Source organism: Podarcis gaigeae, assembly GCF_964106915.1.
Source record: "Podarcis gaigeae genome assembly, chromosome: 17".
Classification (NCBI taxonomy): Eukaryota; Metazoa; Chordata; class Lepidosauria; order Squamata; family Lacertidae; genus Podarcis; species Podarcis gaigeae.
Window position 1 is genome coordinate 13540166 of NC_139694.1, and position 19415 is coordinate 13559580.

Consider the following 19415-nt stretch of genomic DNA (forward strand, 5'->3'; position numbering starts at 1 on the left):
TTCATGGAATTTGCTTACTTACTTTGCTTCGTGAAATTATTTAAATGTCTTGCTGCATTCTATGCTGACATGTTTATCTTTCAGTAAATGAAGTGGGTCTGCAGATTTGATAGCTCCCTGCATGAAGTTTTCAGAGAGACAGCAAGGTATACCTACCATAAGCTCTGTTTCCTGTCACGAACTTGACCAAGGGAGAAAGTGGGTTCAGACTTCAAAACCCTGCTCATTTAAAGGTGTTTGGGTAACTCTTTCTCTGTGTTCAACCTATTCCACAGAACCTTTGTGAGGATAAAAGTGCCATATATTCAGGGGTTTTTTCTGGACACATCTGGTAATTGCTCAGAAAAATGGCATCCGGGCAGATTTTTGCTAAATCAGCAAAATGCTTGCGAAAACCCAGATGTATGGCATGTTGAACTATTTTTATTTTTAAAAATCAAATAAATGCCCAAAATCTTTTTGGGAGCGCAACAACCCTCAATAAAGCAAACAAACAACAACAACAACAACTGGAGCTCAACAACTCTGTCCCAATTTTCACTCTTGGGAAGATAGCAACCCTAGAGACTCAGAAACAGGTGTGGAGCTGAAGGTATAAAAAGTTTTGAACCGGAGAAGGCAGGGTCCAAATTATCAGGAAGAGAAAGCAGCTCTGAGAGTCCTCTTTAGTTTGGGCTAAGGCAGATGAGTGGTTTCCCCCAAAGCAACCAATAACTGCAAGAGCCAGTGGGGTGCAGGATCGTGTTTATTGGAGCGGAAGAAGAAAAGGTGCAAATCATGCCCATTACAAATCATGCCCATTGGGACCCTTCGACTGCAGTATGAACCCCAAATACTTCAGAGTGATAGACAAAAGGTAAAGGACCCCTGGATGGTTAAGTCCAGTCAAAGGCGACTATGGGGTTGCAGCGCTCATCTCGCTTTCAGGCCAAGGGAGCCAGTGTTTGTCTGCCGACAGCCTTCTGGGTCATGTGGCCAGCATGACTAAACCTCTTCTGGTGCAACGGAGGACTGTGATGAATGCCAGAGCACATAGAAACACTGTTTACCTTCCTGTCGCAGTGGTTCCTATTTATCTACTTGCACTGGCCTGCTTTCGAACTGCTAGGTTGGCAGGAGCTGGGACTGAGCAACGGGAGCTCACCCCGCCGCGGGGATTCGAACTGCCGACCTTCTGATTGGCAAGCCCAAGAGGCTCAGTGGTTTAGACCACAGCGCCACCCGTGTCCCTATTGATAGACAATAGCAGTGTAACACAGGTTGAGGAATCTCCCCTTCTGTTACCATGCTTCAGATGGGCTGCCACCTCTGGCACCAATTCCAAACACATTTATAAGGATGGAAGCCCCATTGCTAAGGAAACATGCATAGGATTGCACCATGGGCACCAGCTAATATGCACCTTAGTCTACAGTCAGCTACACAGGTTGTGATGAAACATATTAAGATACTTACAAACTGACATACTATTCTGCAAATAACCTCTCTGCTTCAAATCACCTTCTTCAGCCACAAAGCTTATGCCTACCATTCTCTCATACTGACCTATTTCACAAGTTAGTGAGACAAGGATAAAATGAGATAACCCCGAGTTTCAGAACAGGGCAGAGAAGCAAGTACTCAAATGAATCTTAGGGAGGAAAAATGAGTTTTCCCGAATAAGCTCACTTTAATTGCACTTACCCGTTTACTGTGATGACTAACAATTTCTAAGAAAAAAATATATATCCAAAGCTTTTCTCCAACCTCTGATGTACAGATGTATTCAAGGCAAAAGAAAAAACACTGCACAGGGGAACACAAGTATTTTCAAATCCAAATTTACTTATGGGGAGGGAGGTGCCGTGAAATTCGGCCAAGTGAATAATATTCAAATAAAACGTAAATGTCAAACAGTGAATACGGCATTCCTGAGGTATGCTTGATATTAAGTTTCTACTTATTCTTGCTTTATCAGCAACTAGGAAATACGATCTGAAATTCGCGGTGAAATGAATCGCCACTTGTATATACTTGTAAGGCAGAAAGGCAACAGCCTATAGCAGATTTAAAGGTTAGAAAAGGCTTTTTAATGGCAACAGTGTGGGCCTTAGAATCCTGAAGACAAGTCTTAAATTTGCCAAGATCTTGCTTAGGATGTAGTACAACATAGGGACTAAGAGATCAAGTAATGGAGGCAGGAAAATCCCTGCTCCAGCATTTTCTTCAGCTCCCAATCAGCAAGATGCTTTACAGGGTTATCGTTGAGGAATGGCGTACACAAATCAAACACTTTACTCAAAGTGCTAAGCAATATTGTTACCTTGGCCAACTTTGGCCTCTTGATCTCATTTTCTGCCTCTGCTTTAATTATTTGGTTGGATTATCAGTATTAAAGATACCCAGTTAAGCATCTCTGGCTCTCCAGGGTTAAACTCATGGTCAGGGTTGTTTTAAGGAAACAACAATATGGGGAAAAAATGAAGCCAGTATTATCCATAATAATTATCCACTGAATTTCGACCTAGAGTAATTTCCTTTAGGAGTAAGCTTCATTGAACTCAACAGGGATTGTATAAGAATAAACATGCATAGAGCTAGATAGTAAGCACTACTGCTCTATAAAACGTTGCTTAAATGCAGTGCTTTAAATGCAACATGATTCAGAAAGAAGGAAAAGGCACTCAGATAAAATAGGTTTATTTAAAAGTTATTTTCAGCAAAAATGAATATGCAAAATACAAACTCTGACAAAATGTTCATTTTTCACTTCATAGTTTACAAATATACAAAATAGAAGTCTCCTTAAATTTATATTACATATTTATTATGTAAAGAACCATATAGAAAAAAAATATTTGTTCTGCTTAAGGCATATTTGGGAATAAACCATTGTACAAATTATTGCACATTGAAACCACAGTGCATTACAGACTGTCTGCATAGAAGATTAAAAGAGAGACAAACACAAATAAGCCAGGTTTATCAACCTGACTTAGGTCATCATTAACTGTAGATCGGAAGACAAACGTATTTCCTTGTCAAATATGCAGCAGTTGAGAACTTTGGCATTTTTGGTACCTTAAGAACCAAAAGTCATTCAGCACCATGAAAATAGACTTTTAACCATAACTCTGTACCTGAATTTCTTCTTCCTCATTTGACATAGTTTAGTAATGGCTTTTTTTTTAAGGAAAAAGAAATTGCAAGACTACAACATGTTTACAATATTGCATTGAAAATAAATCTTAAGGGAATTTAGGGTGAAGACAGACATAGCATTTAAAGAGAAGTCACAGTGGATTCTTCAGCCATGGTGTGAGGCAACCCCCCCCCTCATTTCCCCCCACTTTGCACGACATTTATCCTCTGTGAAGTTAAATGGTGAGGTTTGGTGTCAGTTTTGTCCGTTTCCCCCCACATTCCTTGCTTTAAAAATAAAATAAAGGTAAGTGCAAGTTGTACCTTCACACATTCTCTCTTCTCCTTAAAAAAATGAAAGTTTTAGAACTGTTGCAAAATTGCTTGAGGAATTTGGGTGGTGGGCAAAGAAAAAGAGAGAGGTGTCTCTGAAGTCACAAGCACATTAGCAGAACAGCATTAGCTTTTGTGGCAACCTTGCACAAACATGTTTTTTGGACTCCAACCTTGGCAAAGTAGGGGGGGGGGGAGTCATTTAGATTGAATGAGATGAAGAAACTGCCAAAGCTGAACAGCCCCCACCGCTCTACAACGTTACACCTGTCTTCACCCATCATCTCCCTACGTAATCTCCCATTCTCCCCACCCTCAACAGTTTCGTTTTAACCCTGATATCCTTGACTTCCAGTCAATCCTTGGCAATCTGTAGTCCAGAAAGATTCAAGTCAGATTTTTCAATAAAAAAAATGGAATGATACAAGATCCAGTCACTGTCCCCCTATAAAAGTTCCACAATTGTCTCGTCTTTTCTTTATTGTCCGTTCATTTCCACGCTTTCTTTTTGGAAAGACCTCGCTGGGGTTCTTTGTAGTGCTTTAAAGTGGAGTTCTCCCCTCTGGCGGAAGACAGTCTTTTGTGCTGTCAAATACTGAATCTCTCATGGCAGTAAAGGAAAAAGTTCACCACGTCCTGTTTAAAAGTGTCTTTTCATATGCAAGGCAAGGTGGTCAGACCTGGAAAACGCTCTGTCACACCTCTGGCACTGGAATGGGCGGTGCCCCGTGTGTTTTCTGTAGTGACGCGTGAGTTCATCAGAGCGGGCAAATTTCCAGCCACAACCTTCCCAGTCACAGTGATAGGGCTTCTCACCTTCAGAAATAAAGAACCATATCAATTACTTCTGTATCTTCACAGATATAGGTGCATCATACGATTCAATAAATATAAGTTTGTTCCAGCAATCACAGTTACAGACAGTTTTCCCTAGGATCAGACTATTGTCATTATAGCTTCACATTAGCTGCTATAGCTGAACAAATTAGAAAAGGAAAAAATCTCATGCATATTTATTCAACTGGCGAGACAATAATTTTCTTCCCTCAAAATGCTGAAGGTGGTATAAGAAGCATTTTCTGTGGTGTGCGTACACCTATCCCTCAATCATTCCTCTTCAACAGTTCTGCAGGTTTTCTAAAAACCTGTAGAACCTGTTTGACCATGAACGGTGGCATAAAACAAACAGGCTTGCAAATAATGTACCCACATACCTAGCCACCTGTGGCTAATAAGAATTGCCTCTAGGTAGCGAAGCTGGAAAACTTTGCAAAACTTTGCTGTTGTTTTTCTTTTGATCACAAATGACTAGGCAAGCAAAATTATCTGTGGACTAGTATTATTAAACTAGTTTGCAAAGCTGGTGTTCACTACAGGTAACAATGCCTCACTTGTACCACCAATTCTCGCACGCTAACATCTGTCACCAGTCTACATAAAATGAGGACATATCTAGAAGCATAAACATCTAAGGGACATTTTTTTCAATGATTGCTTGGCAGTATGTTAAATCACAATACTTTGTTTCTCGATCTCTGCTGCCTTGACTGCTTCCAAAATTAATGTTGCATGTAAGTATTCAGACTACAAAGGAAACCTGCACCCATTCAGGTAAGCTTAGCAATCAAACTGTTGTTACAACCACACTTTTCAGGGAACTAAAGAAAACGACGGAAAGCTATTTGCAGTCCTTCACTGTCAAACTTAACAAACACCCTCCTTTATATATATATATAATCAAACCAAGAACTTATGCGGAAATTGACATCAATCAGAAGTTTCTCTGAAAGTCAATGTTCTCAAGCAGTTTGGAGATACTGAAACAGTGTTGTTCAATGTATTTTAACCATGCTGACAGTGCCCTAACTTTATTCTTTATGCCCTAGCTTTAGTATTTTAAATCATGCTTGTAAGTCTGTTTGAGTCAATTTTATGAGTAGTACAACTAATAACTGTTGTTGATGATGCTAATAATAAGAAGAATACTTGTACACAAGTGAAAGTGCCACTTAAAACAGTGAATCTGTTTCCAGGTATACATGTTAAAAACTAGGCTTTTAGCACTATTAACACATAACAAGGCACTCCTAAACTTGCTTATTCAGAGCTAAGCCTGTCTTCAATGAACTAACAGGTTACCTGCTATACTTTTACTCATAACACCCATTTTTTTTCTTAAGAGAGTCTAATTATTATTAATTAGAAAAGATGTTCAAGTTCTGGCAAATTTAATTGAAAAACAAATACTGCCATTCAAAGAATATTTACTCACAATTAAGTCCCACTGGGGGACTTAATTGAGTCCCACTGGGGGACTTAATTTCCAAGTGAACGTGTTAAGCAGCAAGGTAAATTATTGCGAGTAAAAAATTATTTCATAGTAAGATGAACGTATAAACTTCAGCAGCAAGAACTAAGTCTGTTGGTTATTTTTATCACTTTATATGGCTGGCTGGAAAATCCAGAACTGGATGTTTTCCGAAGCTAATTAACCAAGTCTGTTGCTAACTGGCAGCCGTTTTATACAACAGAATTGAGGAGAAATTAAATATAACAGTTTGTGGGAGGGCTGCACTGCTTCCCCTGAAGTCAAAACAGTCTCAAATTAGAAGTTGGTCTCCAAAATCATAGCCAATCAGCTAACATTTGTTGATTTAGAGAAAATCGAAATGAGACTAAGCTCTTTAACCAGAAGCAACAAGTCCAACAAAATAAATGAATTATAGCTATTTGCAATTTCCATTCCCCCAAAAGAAACACCTCAGTGGCGTTATCAGCATAAACATGCTTAATTCACTCTGGACTTCTAGCTACCTTGTAATTAGCTAGCCACATGGCCAGAGTCAGGCAAGAAAATCTTGCACGTCTGCAAAACAATTCCTTTGCTGTGGCTGAAACATTCAGAGACATTTTAATGAACTCCTCCGATCTGTAAGCAAAGCCATATATTTAATGGCTCCCGCTATTTAAATTCTTATCTTGGTTGCAGCCACAGATATGCATATTTTAATACACTGGTGGAATGAAACTATTTAAAATGGATACCACAAAGGTACCCCACCAAAAAAGAAAGAAAGAAAGAATATGGTTGAGGGGGGTGTTGTTGCTCAGGGTGTGTATCCTCATCATGCCTTTGCCTCTGTTAGACAGGCTAGCAGGTTTTAATATTTCCAAAACCACCAAAACCTATTTAACTAGAGTGTGAGAAAAGATGTATACATAGGTACATGAGAATGATGATTCTCTCAGACTGATGGAGATGCAGGAGTTTAAGGGCACAATTAGCACAGCAGCTCACTTACAAGGCACATTGGGATACTTCTGAGCGAAGATGGATGGGATTGCACAGCAAGGCAGTTATTCTATATGCAGACTCCTTTTTTGTGTGTCCCAACATCATATCACCAAACAAGTTTCACAAGCTTTTGGAAGACTTGCAAAACCGGTGCACAGAGTTACAGCGGGGCAGATGCATATGGCACCACAGGCAAACATGCCTTTTTCATACAAATGCCAGCTCTCTGGAAAAACCTCTTTCCAGCCACATACAACAACCCTACTAGGTTGGGTGGGGTGGGGTGTGCAAAAACAAAACAAAACCCTTTACACAGCTGATGTTGGGCTATAGAGATTTGCTTTTGAGATAAGGGCATGAGATAAAGGGATGCCTGGGACCTTGGCAGCACAGTTGAGCAGGGCTTACCTGTATGGGTCCGAAGGTGTGCTTTGAGGTGTGAGCTCTTTGTGTACGTTTTGCCGCAACCCGCATAGTCGCATGTGTGTGTGGCGGTCCTTTTCCTGGGCCATGACCGCCGCCCCCTCTTCGGCTTGGTCTCTTCGGCGAGGCAGCTCCCAGAAGGCATCAGCTCTAGAGGTGAAGAGGGCGGAGTCAGCATCATCCCTTGTACCAAGCGAGGCATATTTACAGGCTCTCCAAAAACATTTAGATAGTGAGACTGACCTTGATACTGGAGCGCGCTTGGTGGCAGCTGCTCTGGGAGAAAAGGAGGGTATCCCGGGCCAGGGTGGTAGCCTGGAGGAAGCGGCAGAGCTGGGTGACTTAAGCCCTGCGGGGAGGGGTGGCAGTCTCTGCTGTTCATCAGCTCCTCTGGAGTCAAGGGAGGGTTAGTCCTGCTAGGCAGTGGGCGCCCCAAGGGAAAATCGTGTTGCTGCGCCCTCTGAGTATTCCCATGGGATTGGCCAATGGTGCAAGAAGGGGCAGCCTCCTGCTTGATTTTTTGGCACATTCTGGGCACATGGTTATAAATAGGAGGCTGCACAGGTCCATCTGAACAAGGGGAGGTTGCAGCAGCTGGGTTGTTCTTGCTGCTAACACTGATGTGGTTGTTGTATTCCCCCATGTTCACGGTGGCTTTCACCACAAATTTGCCATGCAGGCTGCCCAGTGGGGATGGCTGCTGCTGCTGCTGTTGTTGTTGCTGCTGCTGCATATAAACTGGGTCCAGATCTGGCCTCATCAGCTCAGCTACAAATCCACCGGAAGGGGAGACGTCGTTGATATCAGCCAGGTTGAACGGGGCAGCCGGGGCCTGCTCCCTGTTGTACAGCATAGCTCCCCCTCCTCCTCCGGTGTGATCGCCCCTTTGCAGTTGGTAGGTGAAGTCGCAAGTGGTAACTGTTGGGCAGTTGCTGCTCGTGACGGCGGGCGAGGGGCCAGGAGTGGTGCTTACTACTGCTGCGGCAGCAGCCGTGGGTTGTTCCTGGGGCATCAGGGAGTTGGAGAGGATGAAGTCAAAGTCCAGAAGCTCGTTCAACTCCTCCGTCTCCCGCCTTGACATAGCCCCACTGCTGCTGTTTGTGGTGCTGCTTTCCAGCTCAGAAGAGAGGTCGTAAGGCCGTCCTGTGAACACAGAGGGAATCCGCTTGAGGTGAGAGAGCTCCTCCCGCCACTTCTGTGGGCAGAAAAAGAAAAAAAAACGGTGTTGGTAAAGAAGGAGAAAACAGTGCTGGTGAAAGCACACTGAACTTTCGAGTTTCGCAAAGCAGGAAAGGTATAGGAAAACCTAGGCATGAGCAAAACACGGCGACCACCAAAACAGGGGGAGAAGTCTTTCACAGACAACTCTTTGGGACACAACTGAGTTGCCACAACACAACAAGGGACAGTCCTCTGCTGATTGAAGTGAACCTGTCAGTCTGTTCAAAGCAGTAGTCGCATGGCCCAATGCAATCAGCTGCAGAATTGCAGGACTGTGAAACGAAACCCTGGAAATAGTCAATCCCCTATTTTATCATGTGTTGAAAATACTTAAATAACACACACTGCGGGAGGGGGGAATAAATTGGGAGTCTCTTGACTTCTGATATATGTGCTTTTAAGGCAAACTAGGCAATTGTCAAGTCACGACATGTTGCAGAGAACTTTCATTTTCCCTCTCCATTCTGTGCTACATGGTGTGTGGGGTTTTTTTTGGGGGGGCACTGTAATATTAATTTACGGGTTCAAAGGATTATCAGGACTTTTACTGTAAAGCCTGAAGTTGCAAGGTTTAGATGGAATAATTTTTTAAGTCTTTAACTTTCCAACGGTCTGTTCAAAAACTTGCTTGCAAAAAGTTACAAGACATGGTGATAAAATTAAAGGCACCAGTTAGCAAATTTATGTGTGTTTATGTGACTATACCTAAGTTTATGTATAGTCACATATATGCCCTTATAATCAGGTTACATTTACCTACTTATTAGTAAAGCAATGTTTTAGACACTACTGAGAAACAATGAGTTTACATGACTTAAAAAAGAGAAGGTATCATGTGGCTTTCTGCTGTTGTAAAGGAGCACAAAAATTAATACAAATCAACAAAAACTGCACGCACAATGTTAATCAGATTGCCTGCATTTGATATTAAACACACGTAGGCGTTTTGTAAAGCAGCATGCATTATACAACAGCAGCTGTAGGTACAAGCCATCAGCTTGAGACAAGCGAACAAAAAGTTAACCTAAGCACATGAGTAGGTGTGCATATTTCCCAAGGCTGCCCATGTATTAAAACATATGTATCCACACCCATGATTCTGGGTTGCGATACACTGCATATTTCAGCTTATTTACTGCAGCACAGATCTGGTAAAGCAGATCTATCTATCCCAGTTTCTCTTTCCCCCTACCATCCCACATTACAGAATGAACTTCAGGGAGCAGCTACGCCCCTGCCGAAGGTAAGAGCATTTTCCTAAATTGTGCTTACATACATTCTGAGGGTCTAGGGAACAACAGAGCAAAAGAGTACTGTAGTCAGATGAAAGTGCTGCTTTTTTTTTAAAAAAAAGGTGGGGATCATATCCCCGCAGCTGCTGTTAGAATATACATTTACATTGCAACACCCCCCATGTGTGTGCTTTCACAATTGTAAAGGGTGGAATAGCTCCCTTTTCGAACAAGACCGGGATTTTGTTTTTTTAAAGATGTCTCATTCAAACTCTGTTGAGACCTGATCAACTTCCACATTCCATCCTATTATAGGAATCTCCTCCATCTTCTAACATCCCACCCCAGCCCCAAATGCTTTAGCTTATATATATAAAAAAAAAGATAGTGGGGCTCAAGCCCATCAAGAAGCACCACCCTAAGGTGGAATCCCATTCCACCAGTACAGGAGCTTGAGTGATTCTTTGATTCAGTGTTTCTTTGGTGGAAGAAATGCACTCCACACCTGTGCCGAAGGTCATTCTCATGTCCCATTAAAAGCAAAAATGCAGGTTCTGGGGGAGCTGAGCTCCTCTAGCACTAGTTTGATCCCTGAGTAAACCCCCCCCCCCCCCGCCCGTCAGCATTCACACACAACTGCCCTGCCTGGTTGTGTACTCACGTTACTGGCACCTGCTTGCCTCAAGGCTTTCTCCCTGCCGGCCGTGCCCGCTGCGAAGGTGGCGATGGAAGGGAGGAGGGTGCCGCTGAGAGCCATGTCAAACTCGCCGTGGGGCGGCTGCCTGCGGAAACGTCAGAAGGGAGAAGGGTGAAATAAACCGGCGAAGCCCTGGGTTCATCCACAGACAGAAAGCAATCAAAGAAAAAAAATATCCAAATTCGGTTCTGGCATGCTCAAAGTTCAGATCCAAGCATCCTCAAAGGGAAGAAGGGGGGGTAGAAAAAATGGAAAAAGGGGAAACATCACCCACCTCATTAACGTGCCAAGGGCCGGTGCTTGGTCGGAGGTCAGAAGTATAGAATTATTAGTGTGATATATATATATAGATATATGTTTTTATATATACTGCAACGGGATGTTGTTAACTTTTGTCCTTTGGGTTGCAAAAAAAAAAGCAAACCAGAAACTTTAGAAAAATATATATTAAAAAAATTAAAAAGCCGAAGGACGAGCTTTTGCTGGTGGCTTCTCCTACGATGAGGAGCAGCCCCGCCACGGAGCTGCTCCAGCAGATTGCAGCGCGAGCAGCGGCTGGAAGAAGGCGCGAGACGGTTCCCGGGGATTCCCTGCTCGCGCCGCTGCCATGAGGGGAGTCCGGGAGTCTCCCGCAGCCACCGCCGCACGTCCCTGGCTGGCTGCGCTAACTGACGGGCGGGGCCGGCTCGCTGCCTCGGTCTCCCTCTCTATCTTTCCCCGTCACGCGCTCAGGCTTCTCCACTCCTCCCGCCGCCGCCGCCGCCGCCGCTCCTTTCGCCCACCGCGGCCTTTGCGAACTGTCAAGCCGCGCGCCCGCCTCAGGCTGACTTATAAACTCTCCCGCCCGCCCCGCCCACCTCCGCGGGAGCCACGCCCACCACCACAGCCACCCCCGAGAGGCGGGGCTGGGGCATCGCGTCGCTACGGGCGACGGGAGAAAACAACAAACTTTACTCTCCCGTCCAGCACGTGGGGGCGGCGGGAGGGAGAGAGCGAGAGTGAGAGAGCAAAGGGATGGGCCGTGACGTCAGCAGAGCAGCTGGTTGGCAGCTCGCGCCCGGCGCTGACGCCAGCGAGGAGGAGCCCGCGAGGCAGCCGAGAGCCGCCCGTTGTGTTTCTGCTCGTCGCCCTCGCCTCAGAGAGGCGCTGCCCCCTCCCCCCTCCCGCCACACACACACACACACACACACAGAGAAGCCGCGCGCGCCTCGTTTCAGCCGTTGCGCGCCAGCGGGCAGCGCCCAGGCGTCTCGCGCACCTGAGGGCTTCAAAGGGAGCGGGGGGGGGTCGCTATGCGTGAAGGGAGAATAGTATATAAAACACACACACACACAAATATAAAGATATATATGGGGAGAGGGAAGGAAGGGCGGCTCATAGATTCAGTTTTTGTGCTTCTCCTGGGTCAGCTCTGGCGCCTTTCTCTTACGCGGGGGTTTGGGGGAAGCCATAGATGGCAGTGATTTAAATGCGTTTCCCTCAGTCGTCGAGTTTAGCTATAGAAAAGGTGATTCCACCCTCCCCCCCCGCGCCCCAAAATAAATTACATTTCTCCGATGAAAATAGGGACGTTCTATTCAATTACGAAAATCAAAACATTAACGTTGTTATTTATACTCTGCCCATCTGACTGGGTTGCCTCAGCCAGTTTGCCAACATGTATGAAAACATAATAAAACATTAAACATTTTTAAAAGAAACATCCCTATGGTATTCATATACTTATCTCCTTCCCTGTACATATATGCTTATGTCCTTGGCTCAGGAGTTGCATAACTCCATATCCTCCAACATTTCTCTGATGAAAATAGGGACATCCTATTTAATAATAATAATAATAATAATAATAATAATAATAATAATAATAATTATTATTATTTTATTATTTATACTGCAGCCATCTGTACAGTGCATATATAAACATAATAAAACACTGAACATTAAAAAACAATGAAAACAACAACAATAATTGCACCTCACTCATCTGACTGGGTTGCCCCAGCCATTCTGGGTGGCTTCCAACATATATAAAAACAAAAAAACATTGAAAATTAAAAAATTTCCCTATACAGGGCTGCCTTCAGAAATCTTCTAAAGGTTGTATAGTTTTATCTCCTTGGCTTCAGAGTCACATAACTCCATACCCACCAACATTTCTCTGACGAAAATAGGGACATCCTAAGGAAAAGCGGGACATTCTGGGATAAAATCAGAAACTGGGACGGCTTCTGTAAATCCCGGACTGTCACTGGAAAATAGGGACACTTGGATGGTCTGGAGTCGTCATCTGATATTCAGATAGCACCTTTAGAGAAGGATTTTGTCCATTTATTTTAGAACACCTGCCCCCCACCCTCAACTCTCCGTCCCCAGGTTACCATTTCCAGGACAGAAATAAAACACACACTTTTAATTGTTAGTCCCACAATCAGTTGCAGGTCTAGCTTGGCCCTGAGTAATGCTCTCAGCCAGAGCTGCCCGCCGCTCATTTTGAATTAGAGGGAAATGCTTCCAGCCCAAAGGACAGGGCCTGCAGGCAGGCTTAAGCTTTAGCACCTGCCCTTTGTCTCCACCATTGCCAGGCTACTCACTAGGATGCCTTGTCATTCACCCATCACCTTTGCATCCTGGTGTAGAGGAACAAGAACCAAACAAATGTCACATTAGCCCGGCAGCCATTACACTGAGGGGGAGAAAGTCACGTATTGCTTGCTCTGCTTTCTGGAATTGCAACCCCTCCCTACACTTCTCCCCCCCCCCCAAAAAAAAATCCTAACTATCCCATTTTGCCCTGACAACAATGGCAAGGGGAGATTCACTTGAAACATCTGCCCAGGGCAGTTCATAGCCAAGCAGAGATTTGAAGTCAGGCTTTCCGTGTTCAGGCCCAACCAATCCGTTCAGTTCTGCCCCAGTTAATGCAGGATTTTTCATTTTTCATTTGTATTGCTTGGACCTGCCTATACTTAAAGTATAACAGGTCTCGCCTCACTGCTCTTCTGTATGCATTTCCAACTTGTGTTTGAGCAATACCCACATGATTTGGTCAAACAGTAATTACCACGAGTAACAGGGTTCAGATTACGTTTATCTTCATATACTAGATTGTGTGGGACCCCAAAATTTGCCCTGAATAAAGTGCTACTAGGTTTAGGAGCCATATTGGGTGGCATGCACACCATACATTTAAAACACATCACTTTTCCAAAGAATCCCCACAGAACTGCAATTCCCAACACACTTAATGAACTTCTGGTCCCTGGACTTTTAAAATGTGCTCTTAACGTATTGTGTGTATGCAGCCTTGGAGAAATCCAGTAATGTGGGCCCAGGACATGTAGTTAGTGACAGGGAAAAATTGTGGTTCTGCTAAGTAGTCTTTGTCCACCATTACTGTTTCAGACTAACTGATCTTGATGAAAGCTTATGCTCCATTAGCTTTTCAAGTAGTATAGCAGTTCCAAAACAATTTTTCACAGCTCAGAGAATTTTAGATGGCTTCTGGAAACCCTGTTATTGCTGTATCTTGGACATAAGGTATCCTGGATCTGGAATTGTTCAATCATTGACCACCAGCTACAAATTGGTAAGAGTCTGCCTAATGTTTGCACATTTAACTATGGCAACATAGTGTAGTAGAGCTACAATTCCCTGTGTAAGGATCAGTATCAGTATAGATTTTTGCTATTGGTGACATGAGAAAAAGATGGAAAGCAGAGCAGAAAAGTAAGAGGAGGTTGAAAGTGAACAGGAAGTAAAGCAAACACTGTTAGGAGGGATGAAAGAAGATTTTTTTCCCCCTATGTGAAGTTACAAAAGCTTCAGATCATTCATCTGTGTCACAAGCTAGGATGTGTCACTTAATTGCAACTAATTGCCCTGCCCCTGCTTTAGTTGTTGAAAGGGATAAGGAACATTTTGTTTTGTCTCCAGCAGACAACCACTTTGTTGTTCCATGAGGAGAGGGGGTTGTAGTTTTTTTAAATTATTATGTTTTGTGTTTTTATGTTGTAAACCACCCTGTGATCTCTGGATGAAGGGCAGCATATAAATTCAATAAATAAACAAAATAATAATAATATTCTTCTTTGCTTCCTAAACTGATGTGTTCTTCCAGTAATATGTAGTGCTGGAATGTGGTGCTTTTTCTGTCCTTAAGAGCTTGGATTGACATGATTTTTATATTCTATAATTACTGAGTAAGATCTGAACTGTAAGAGTGACACTGTCCAGAATATTTAACTACTTTATAACTAGCTTCACTTTACGTCACAGGAATTATTATAATATTTGTTTATGTAGCCTTCTTGCATGATCTAAGAATTTTTATGTAGAAGGAACTAAGTTGCAATTCTATATATACATACAACTGACTTTCTTCTAAATAGACTGGTATAGCAGCCAGTGCTCTGTAAATTCCATTGAAGTCTATAACATTAGACCTTATTAATACTTATAAGACATCTTTGGATATTGTAAATTTTATAGAATGTTGGAATGAATGTTACAGGTTCCTCAAAATTAAGTACAATAACCTGCATCATTATGAACGACGTAATGGTTCCCTCACACAATCATATTAATATTTTTGCTGCTTCAAATTGCAACTGCTCTTTTTGTTAGTTAAATGTTGGAGTGCCTGGAAATGTCATAATTTTGAATTACTAACTACACTGAGGAACTGGGTTGTGGGTACACTCTAAATACTTGACATTATAAAAGTAATACAAGGTGGCTGAGAGATTCTAAACCATTGCTTCCCTTTTATACTCTGTTTATGGAAATGAAGTTTCCTATTTCTGTAGAATTTTGCTGCCTTTTCACCCACCTATATGCAGAAATAATATCTCTTTGATTTTGTCTCACCTATGTCTGAGTATATGTGTTCCATAACTTACATCCTTTATTGCTGGATGACATCAACTTTGTGACTATTGTGACTTTTCACCATACACGTGAAAGATCTGTTTGAGTTGAAAAAATACACTTCTACCCCATTTTGTGGAGAAAAAGGTAGTCTCCAAAGAATACAGAATACAGCGTCACTCGCATCCCTACAGAATATGGCTACCCCGTAAAAGAAATATGAGATTAGTAAAGGTAAAGGGACCCCTGACCATTAGGTCCAGTCGTGACCGACTCTGGGGTTGTGGCGCTCATCTCGTTTTACTGGCCGAGGGAGCCGGCGTACAGCTTCCGGGTCATGTGGCCAGCATGAGTAAGCCGCTTCTTGGTGAACCAGAGCAGCGCACGGAAACGCCGTTTACCTTCCCGCTGGAGCGGGACCTATTTATCTACTTGCACTTTGACGTGCTTTTGAACTGCTAGGTTGGCAGGAGCAGGAACCGAGCAACGGGAGTTCCCCCTGTCGTGGGGATTCGAACCACCAACCTTCTGATCGGCAAGTCCTAGGCTTTGTGGTTTAATCCACAGCGCCACCCGTGTCCCGCAAGTATGAGATTACTAGATGTATAAACATGTAGCTTCCAGCTGAAATGTAAATGTACCAACTTCTTTTGCTTTTCATCTTTCATCTAAAAAATATTTCTCAGCTGTAGATTCTGGAAAGAATGGGGGGTGGCCTCATAAATGAGGCTGGTTGTATATTTAAAGGTTATGAACCTCCCTTCTCATAATCTATTATTTCCAAACAGGTTAATCTGGGGGAGTTAAGTTCTGCTCTATATAATTTATAAACATGAGAGTGAGTAACCTTTGATGACTAAATTAAACCATGAAAGAATAAAATGCTCAGCTTTCTCTCTACAAACTGGTATTTCATGTTTCACCATATTAATAGTTAATATCTCTGGTCCGCAAGAATGGAGATGTTTCGGTAGAAAGTTCATTTCTTGACAGAAGATATGATGAGTAGCATGACGGTAAAATGATTAATGTGGAAACATGAGAAAGAATTTTTAAAAAAAGCTTTCCTCCTTATTAAGGGTTTGCCTTCATGCCTGAGATGTATAGTTTTTACTGTTTACTATATATTCTAGTTTTAGGGTGCATCCAGGTCATCATTTTTCCAGGAGCTGCTACTGAAAATAGTTCAAGGAGACTGAAAGCAAAGAATTAAGGGTGTTTCTCCTTCACTCAAAATCACAGCCTCCTGAGACTGCTTTTCTTTAAAACAGAACAGAACTTCATATCATTTGCAAATAAATGTAGTTTGCACCCGGCTGGGACCAACAAGTGGATTGGGTTTGATGCCGACAATGAGTGTCGCGGTCAACATGGTGAAAACAGGATGCAATGAAAAGGAATAGCAGGTGGGATGGGCCTGGCTCCAAACATGGAGCCTGTTGCCCAATAGGTCAGTGTGTCTGGCTGTTGGTGGTTGGCTGTTAGAAGGTTCATGGTTCAAGGCCACCCAGGGACAGCTGTGGGCAGGATTTCTGCATTGCAGGGGGTTGGTTTAAGTCGACATTTCTCTCTGTCGTCTCTCCAGTCCTCTCGCAGGGCCATCCTAACCTTTCCCTATAATACCCACTCATATGCTCAAGTCAGAACGTGTTGTGCACCTTTGACTCAACAAGAAGTTGACTTTGGGTCACGGTAAACTAAAGGGAAAACTGTATATAATTTATATTGCAGTTACACTATAAAATACTCATGACCATGTGCACCTGGTCCTTCAGAGGCACAATTGCCCCGTTCAAGACCAGGGAAATCTCCCAGCCCCTGTCCCCCAGAAACAGTACTTCTGTCTTGTCCAGATTCAACCTCAGTGCGTTAGCCGCATAAAATATAATTACTTTTATTTTATATTTATGCTGCTGCTCACTAAAGCTTCCATGGTATCTTAAAGCAAAGTTAATAGGAGCAAAAAAAGTACCATAATAATAATAAATATAAAACTAACAGCAATCAAAGAGATAAAATGACAGAGCAACAGCTAAAAGCAATGTTTAAATTCAGCAGAACAGATAAATAAACTACAGCCAGCTTACACCAAATGACAAAAATGTCAGGCAAAAAAAAAAAAGTATTGGCACTAAAATGATGTCAAAATTGCCATCCGACAAGCCTCTCTGGGGAGAGAAATCAAGCTGGCCATCTCTTCAGTCACCACCCACCTAAACAGGGGTTCTGAGGATGGCCTTTAAGGATGGCTGCATATTAAGTCACTACAATGTTTGGTTTATGTACTCTTAGGGTCAAACTACATATATCTATGATTGCATTTATTATATTTGCTGTTTGTTACTAAATGATTGCAATTAGTATATAAAGTTTGTTACTATGGTATGTATTTTTGTGTTTTTATGTTGTAAACTGTCCTGTGATCCCCAGATGATGGGCAGTATAGAAATATATATATATGGTAAAGGACCCCTGACAGTTAAGTCCAGTCACAAATGACTCTGGGGTTGCGGTGCTCATCTCGCTTTACTGGCCAAGGGAGCCCACATTTGTCCACAGACAGTTTTTCCGGGTCAGCATGACTAAGCTGCTTCTGACGAAACAAGAGCAGCACACGGAAACGCCATTTACCTTCCCGCTGGAGTGGTAAATAGCTATTTGCACTTTGACGTGCTTTCAAACTGCTACGTTGGCAGGAGCTGGGACCAAGCAATGGGAGCTCACCCTGTCGCGGGGATTCAAACTGCCGACCTTCCAATTGGCAAGCCCTAGGCTCAGTGGTTTAGACTACAGCGCCACCCGTGTCCCTATAAATATATTCTTAAAAATGCAGCCACAGAGAATGGGGCAATAGCACATGGAAAGTGGGGATTTAACCCTTTTCTCCTGCACAACATTTCCAACAAAAATAGTTCCTCCCAAGCAGCAATCAATGCTGCTTTTTCTCAACTGATCATAAACTAGGCAGTAAGGATGCAACTGTTTGGTGTACGTTTGTTACAATATTACATGTATATATCCAGCTCACAAAGCGATAAATATTTATTCTCTTACACATATTTTACTGTATTTATTTATTAAACTGAATAGGAATTATTAACTCACTCCTAAGGTATATTTAAATACAGGCAAGTCCAACTTTTTAAATGTAATTCTCGTGCATGCAAGTATGTTTGGGAGTGGGGCATTGGTCTCCATAATAAAAGATGGAGGAGTGAATTGATGTTTCCTGTTCTGAAAGTAAATATTTTGCTTCAAGAGTTTGCCTTAAATGTCTCCAGCTTTGCTTTGGCATTTATGTAGCAGCAGGATACTATTATCCTACGATAACATTCTCTTGCACAGACATGATAGTTTAATTAGAGCAATATGGAAACAACTTTAGTATCTTTGACATGGGCTCTACATGGTGAGTCATTGATACTATAACTAAAGACAGATTTTTGGCATCATAATGTACAGTAGGACAAAGATTTGGAAATATAAAATTCTCTTCCACTTGAATGGCAGCCTTCCAGGCAGGGGCAGCTACACAGAGTGGCAAGGTCATGCATCTGCCAGGGCCCAAAGAATGTCCAAGTAACATTATCATTCTCACTTGGCATTGCACACTCAGAAAAGTCAGAGGCAATGTGATAGAATTCTCACTTGTATGCCCCATCTTTCCTAGTTTAAGGCTCAGTGGAGGTGCATTGCAGAGGACTCCCACACTCCTGGAACTTGGCATTTCCCCCAAGGTACTTAAAAATGACCTCTTTGTGCTTAGTTGGTGCTTGTCCTTCTAATTCAGTAATGCTGAGTGGATATGATTCATCAGAACTTCTTCTATGCCAGCACCACTGAAATAAACAGAACATGCAAAGGAGTTCTGTACTCTTGTGGAAGTTTCATTTATTTCAGTAGGTTGACAAAGAACGGTTAATTGTGTCCATTTGTTTTACCAGCATATTATTGTTGTTACTGTATTTCGGTAGATGCCAGCCTGGCACTAAGCAACGGTAAGGGGTATTTCTTTACTTGCAGCATAATAATAATAATAATAATAATAATAATAATAATAATAATAATAATAATTTATTATTTATACCCCACCCATCTGGCTGAGTTTCCCCAGCCACTCTGAGCGGCTTCCATTCGAGTGTTAAAAACAATACAGCATTAAATATTAAAAACTTCCCTAAACAGGGCTGCCTTCAGATGTCTTTTAAAGATAAAATAGCTGCTTATT

At 42.5% G+C, this 19415-nt stretch overlaps 1 protein-coding gene and 1 long non-coding RNA gene across 7 annotated transcripts; one reads left to right on the forward strand and one right to left on the reverse strand.

The window, feature by feature from the left end:
* Nucleotides 1-2663: 2663 nt before the first annotated feature.
* On the reverse strand, nucleotides 2664-11123 carry KLF4 (KLF transcription factor 4). 6 transcript variants are annotated; one of them, XM_083719297.1, is made up of 5 exons: nucleotides 10596-11123; nucleotides 10286-10406; nucleotides 7415-8363; nucleotides 7157-7321; nucleotides 2664-4269 (listed from the first exon to the last, which is right to left on the reverse strand). In XM_083719297.1, exons 1-5 carry the CDS (start codon nucleotides 10598-10600, stop codon nucleotides 4094-4096), a joined length of 1416 nt encoding a protein of 471 aa, XP_083575423.1. In that variant the 5' UTR covers nucleotides 10601-11123; the 3' UTR covers nucleotides 2664-4093. The 6 variants fall into 6 exon arrangements, with proteins under 6 accessions (XP_083575423.1, XP_083575422.1, XP_083575425.1 ...); XM_083719296.1 differs by having other exon boundaries at nucleotides 7415-8366; XM_083719299.1 differs by having other exon boundaries at nucleotides 7415-8314; nucleotides 10596-10917.
* Nucleotides 11124-11167: 44 nt separating this feature from the next.
* Nucleotides 11168-17259, forward strand: LOC310835290. Its single transcript, XR_014559514.1, has 2 exons — nucleotides 11168-13907; nucleotides 16321-17259. It is a non-coding gene; the product is annotated as an uncharacterized lncRNA (long non-coding RNA).
* The last annotated feature ends 2156 nt before the right edge of the window (nucleotides 17260-19415 follow it).

Bases quoted from the DNA above. Each gene is read 5' to 3' on its own strand.
- KLF4 (XM_083719294.1), bottom strand. The intron at 8,367-10,285 runs GTGAGTACACAA...TTCTGCCCACAG, and splicing joins GGCAAGCAGGTGCCAGTAAC to AAGTGGCGGGAGGAGCTCTC. The intron at 4,270-7,156 runs GTAAGCCCTGCT...TTATTTCTGAAG, and splicing joins ACACCTTCGGACCCATACAG to GTGAGAAGCCCTATCACTGT.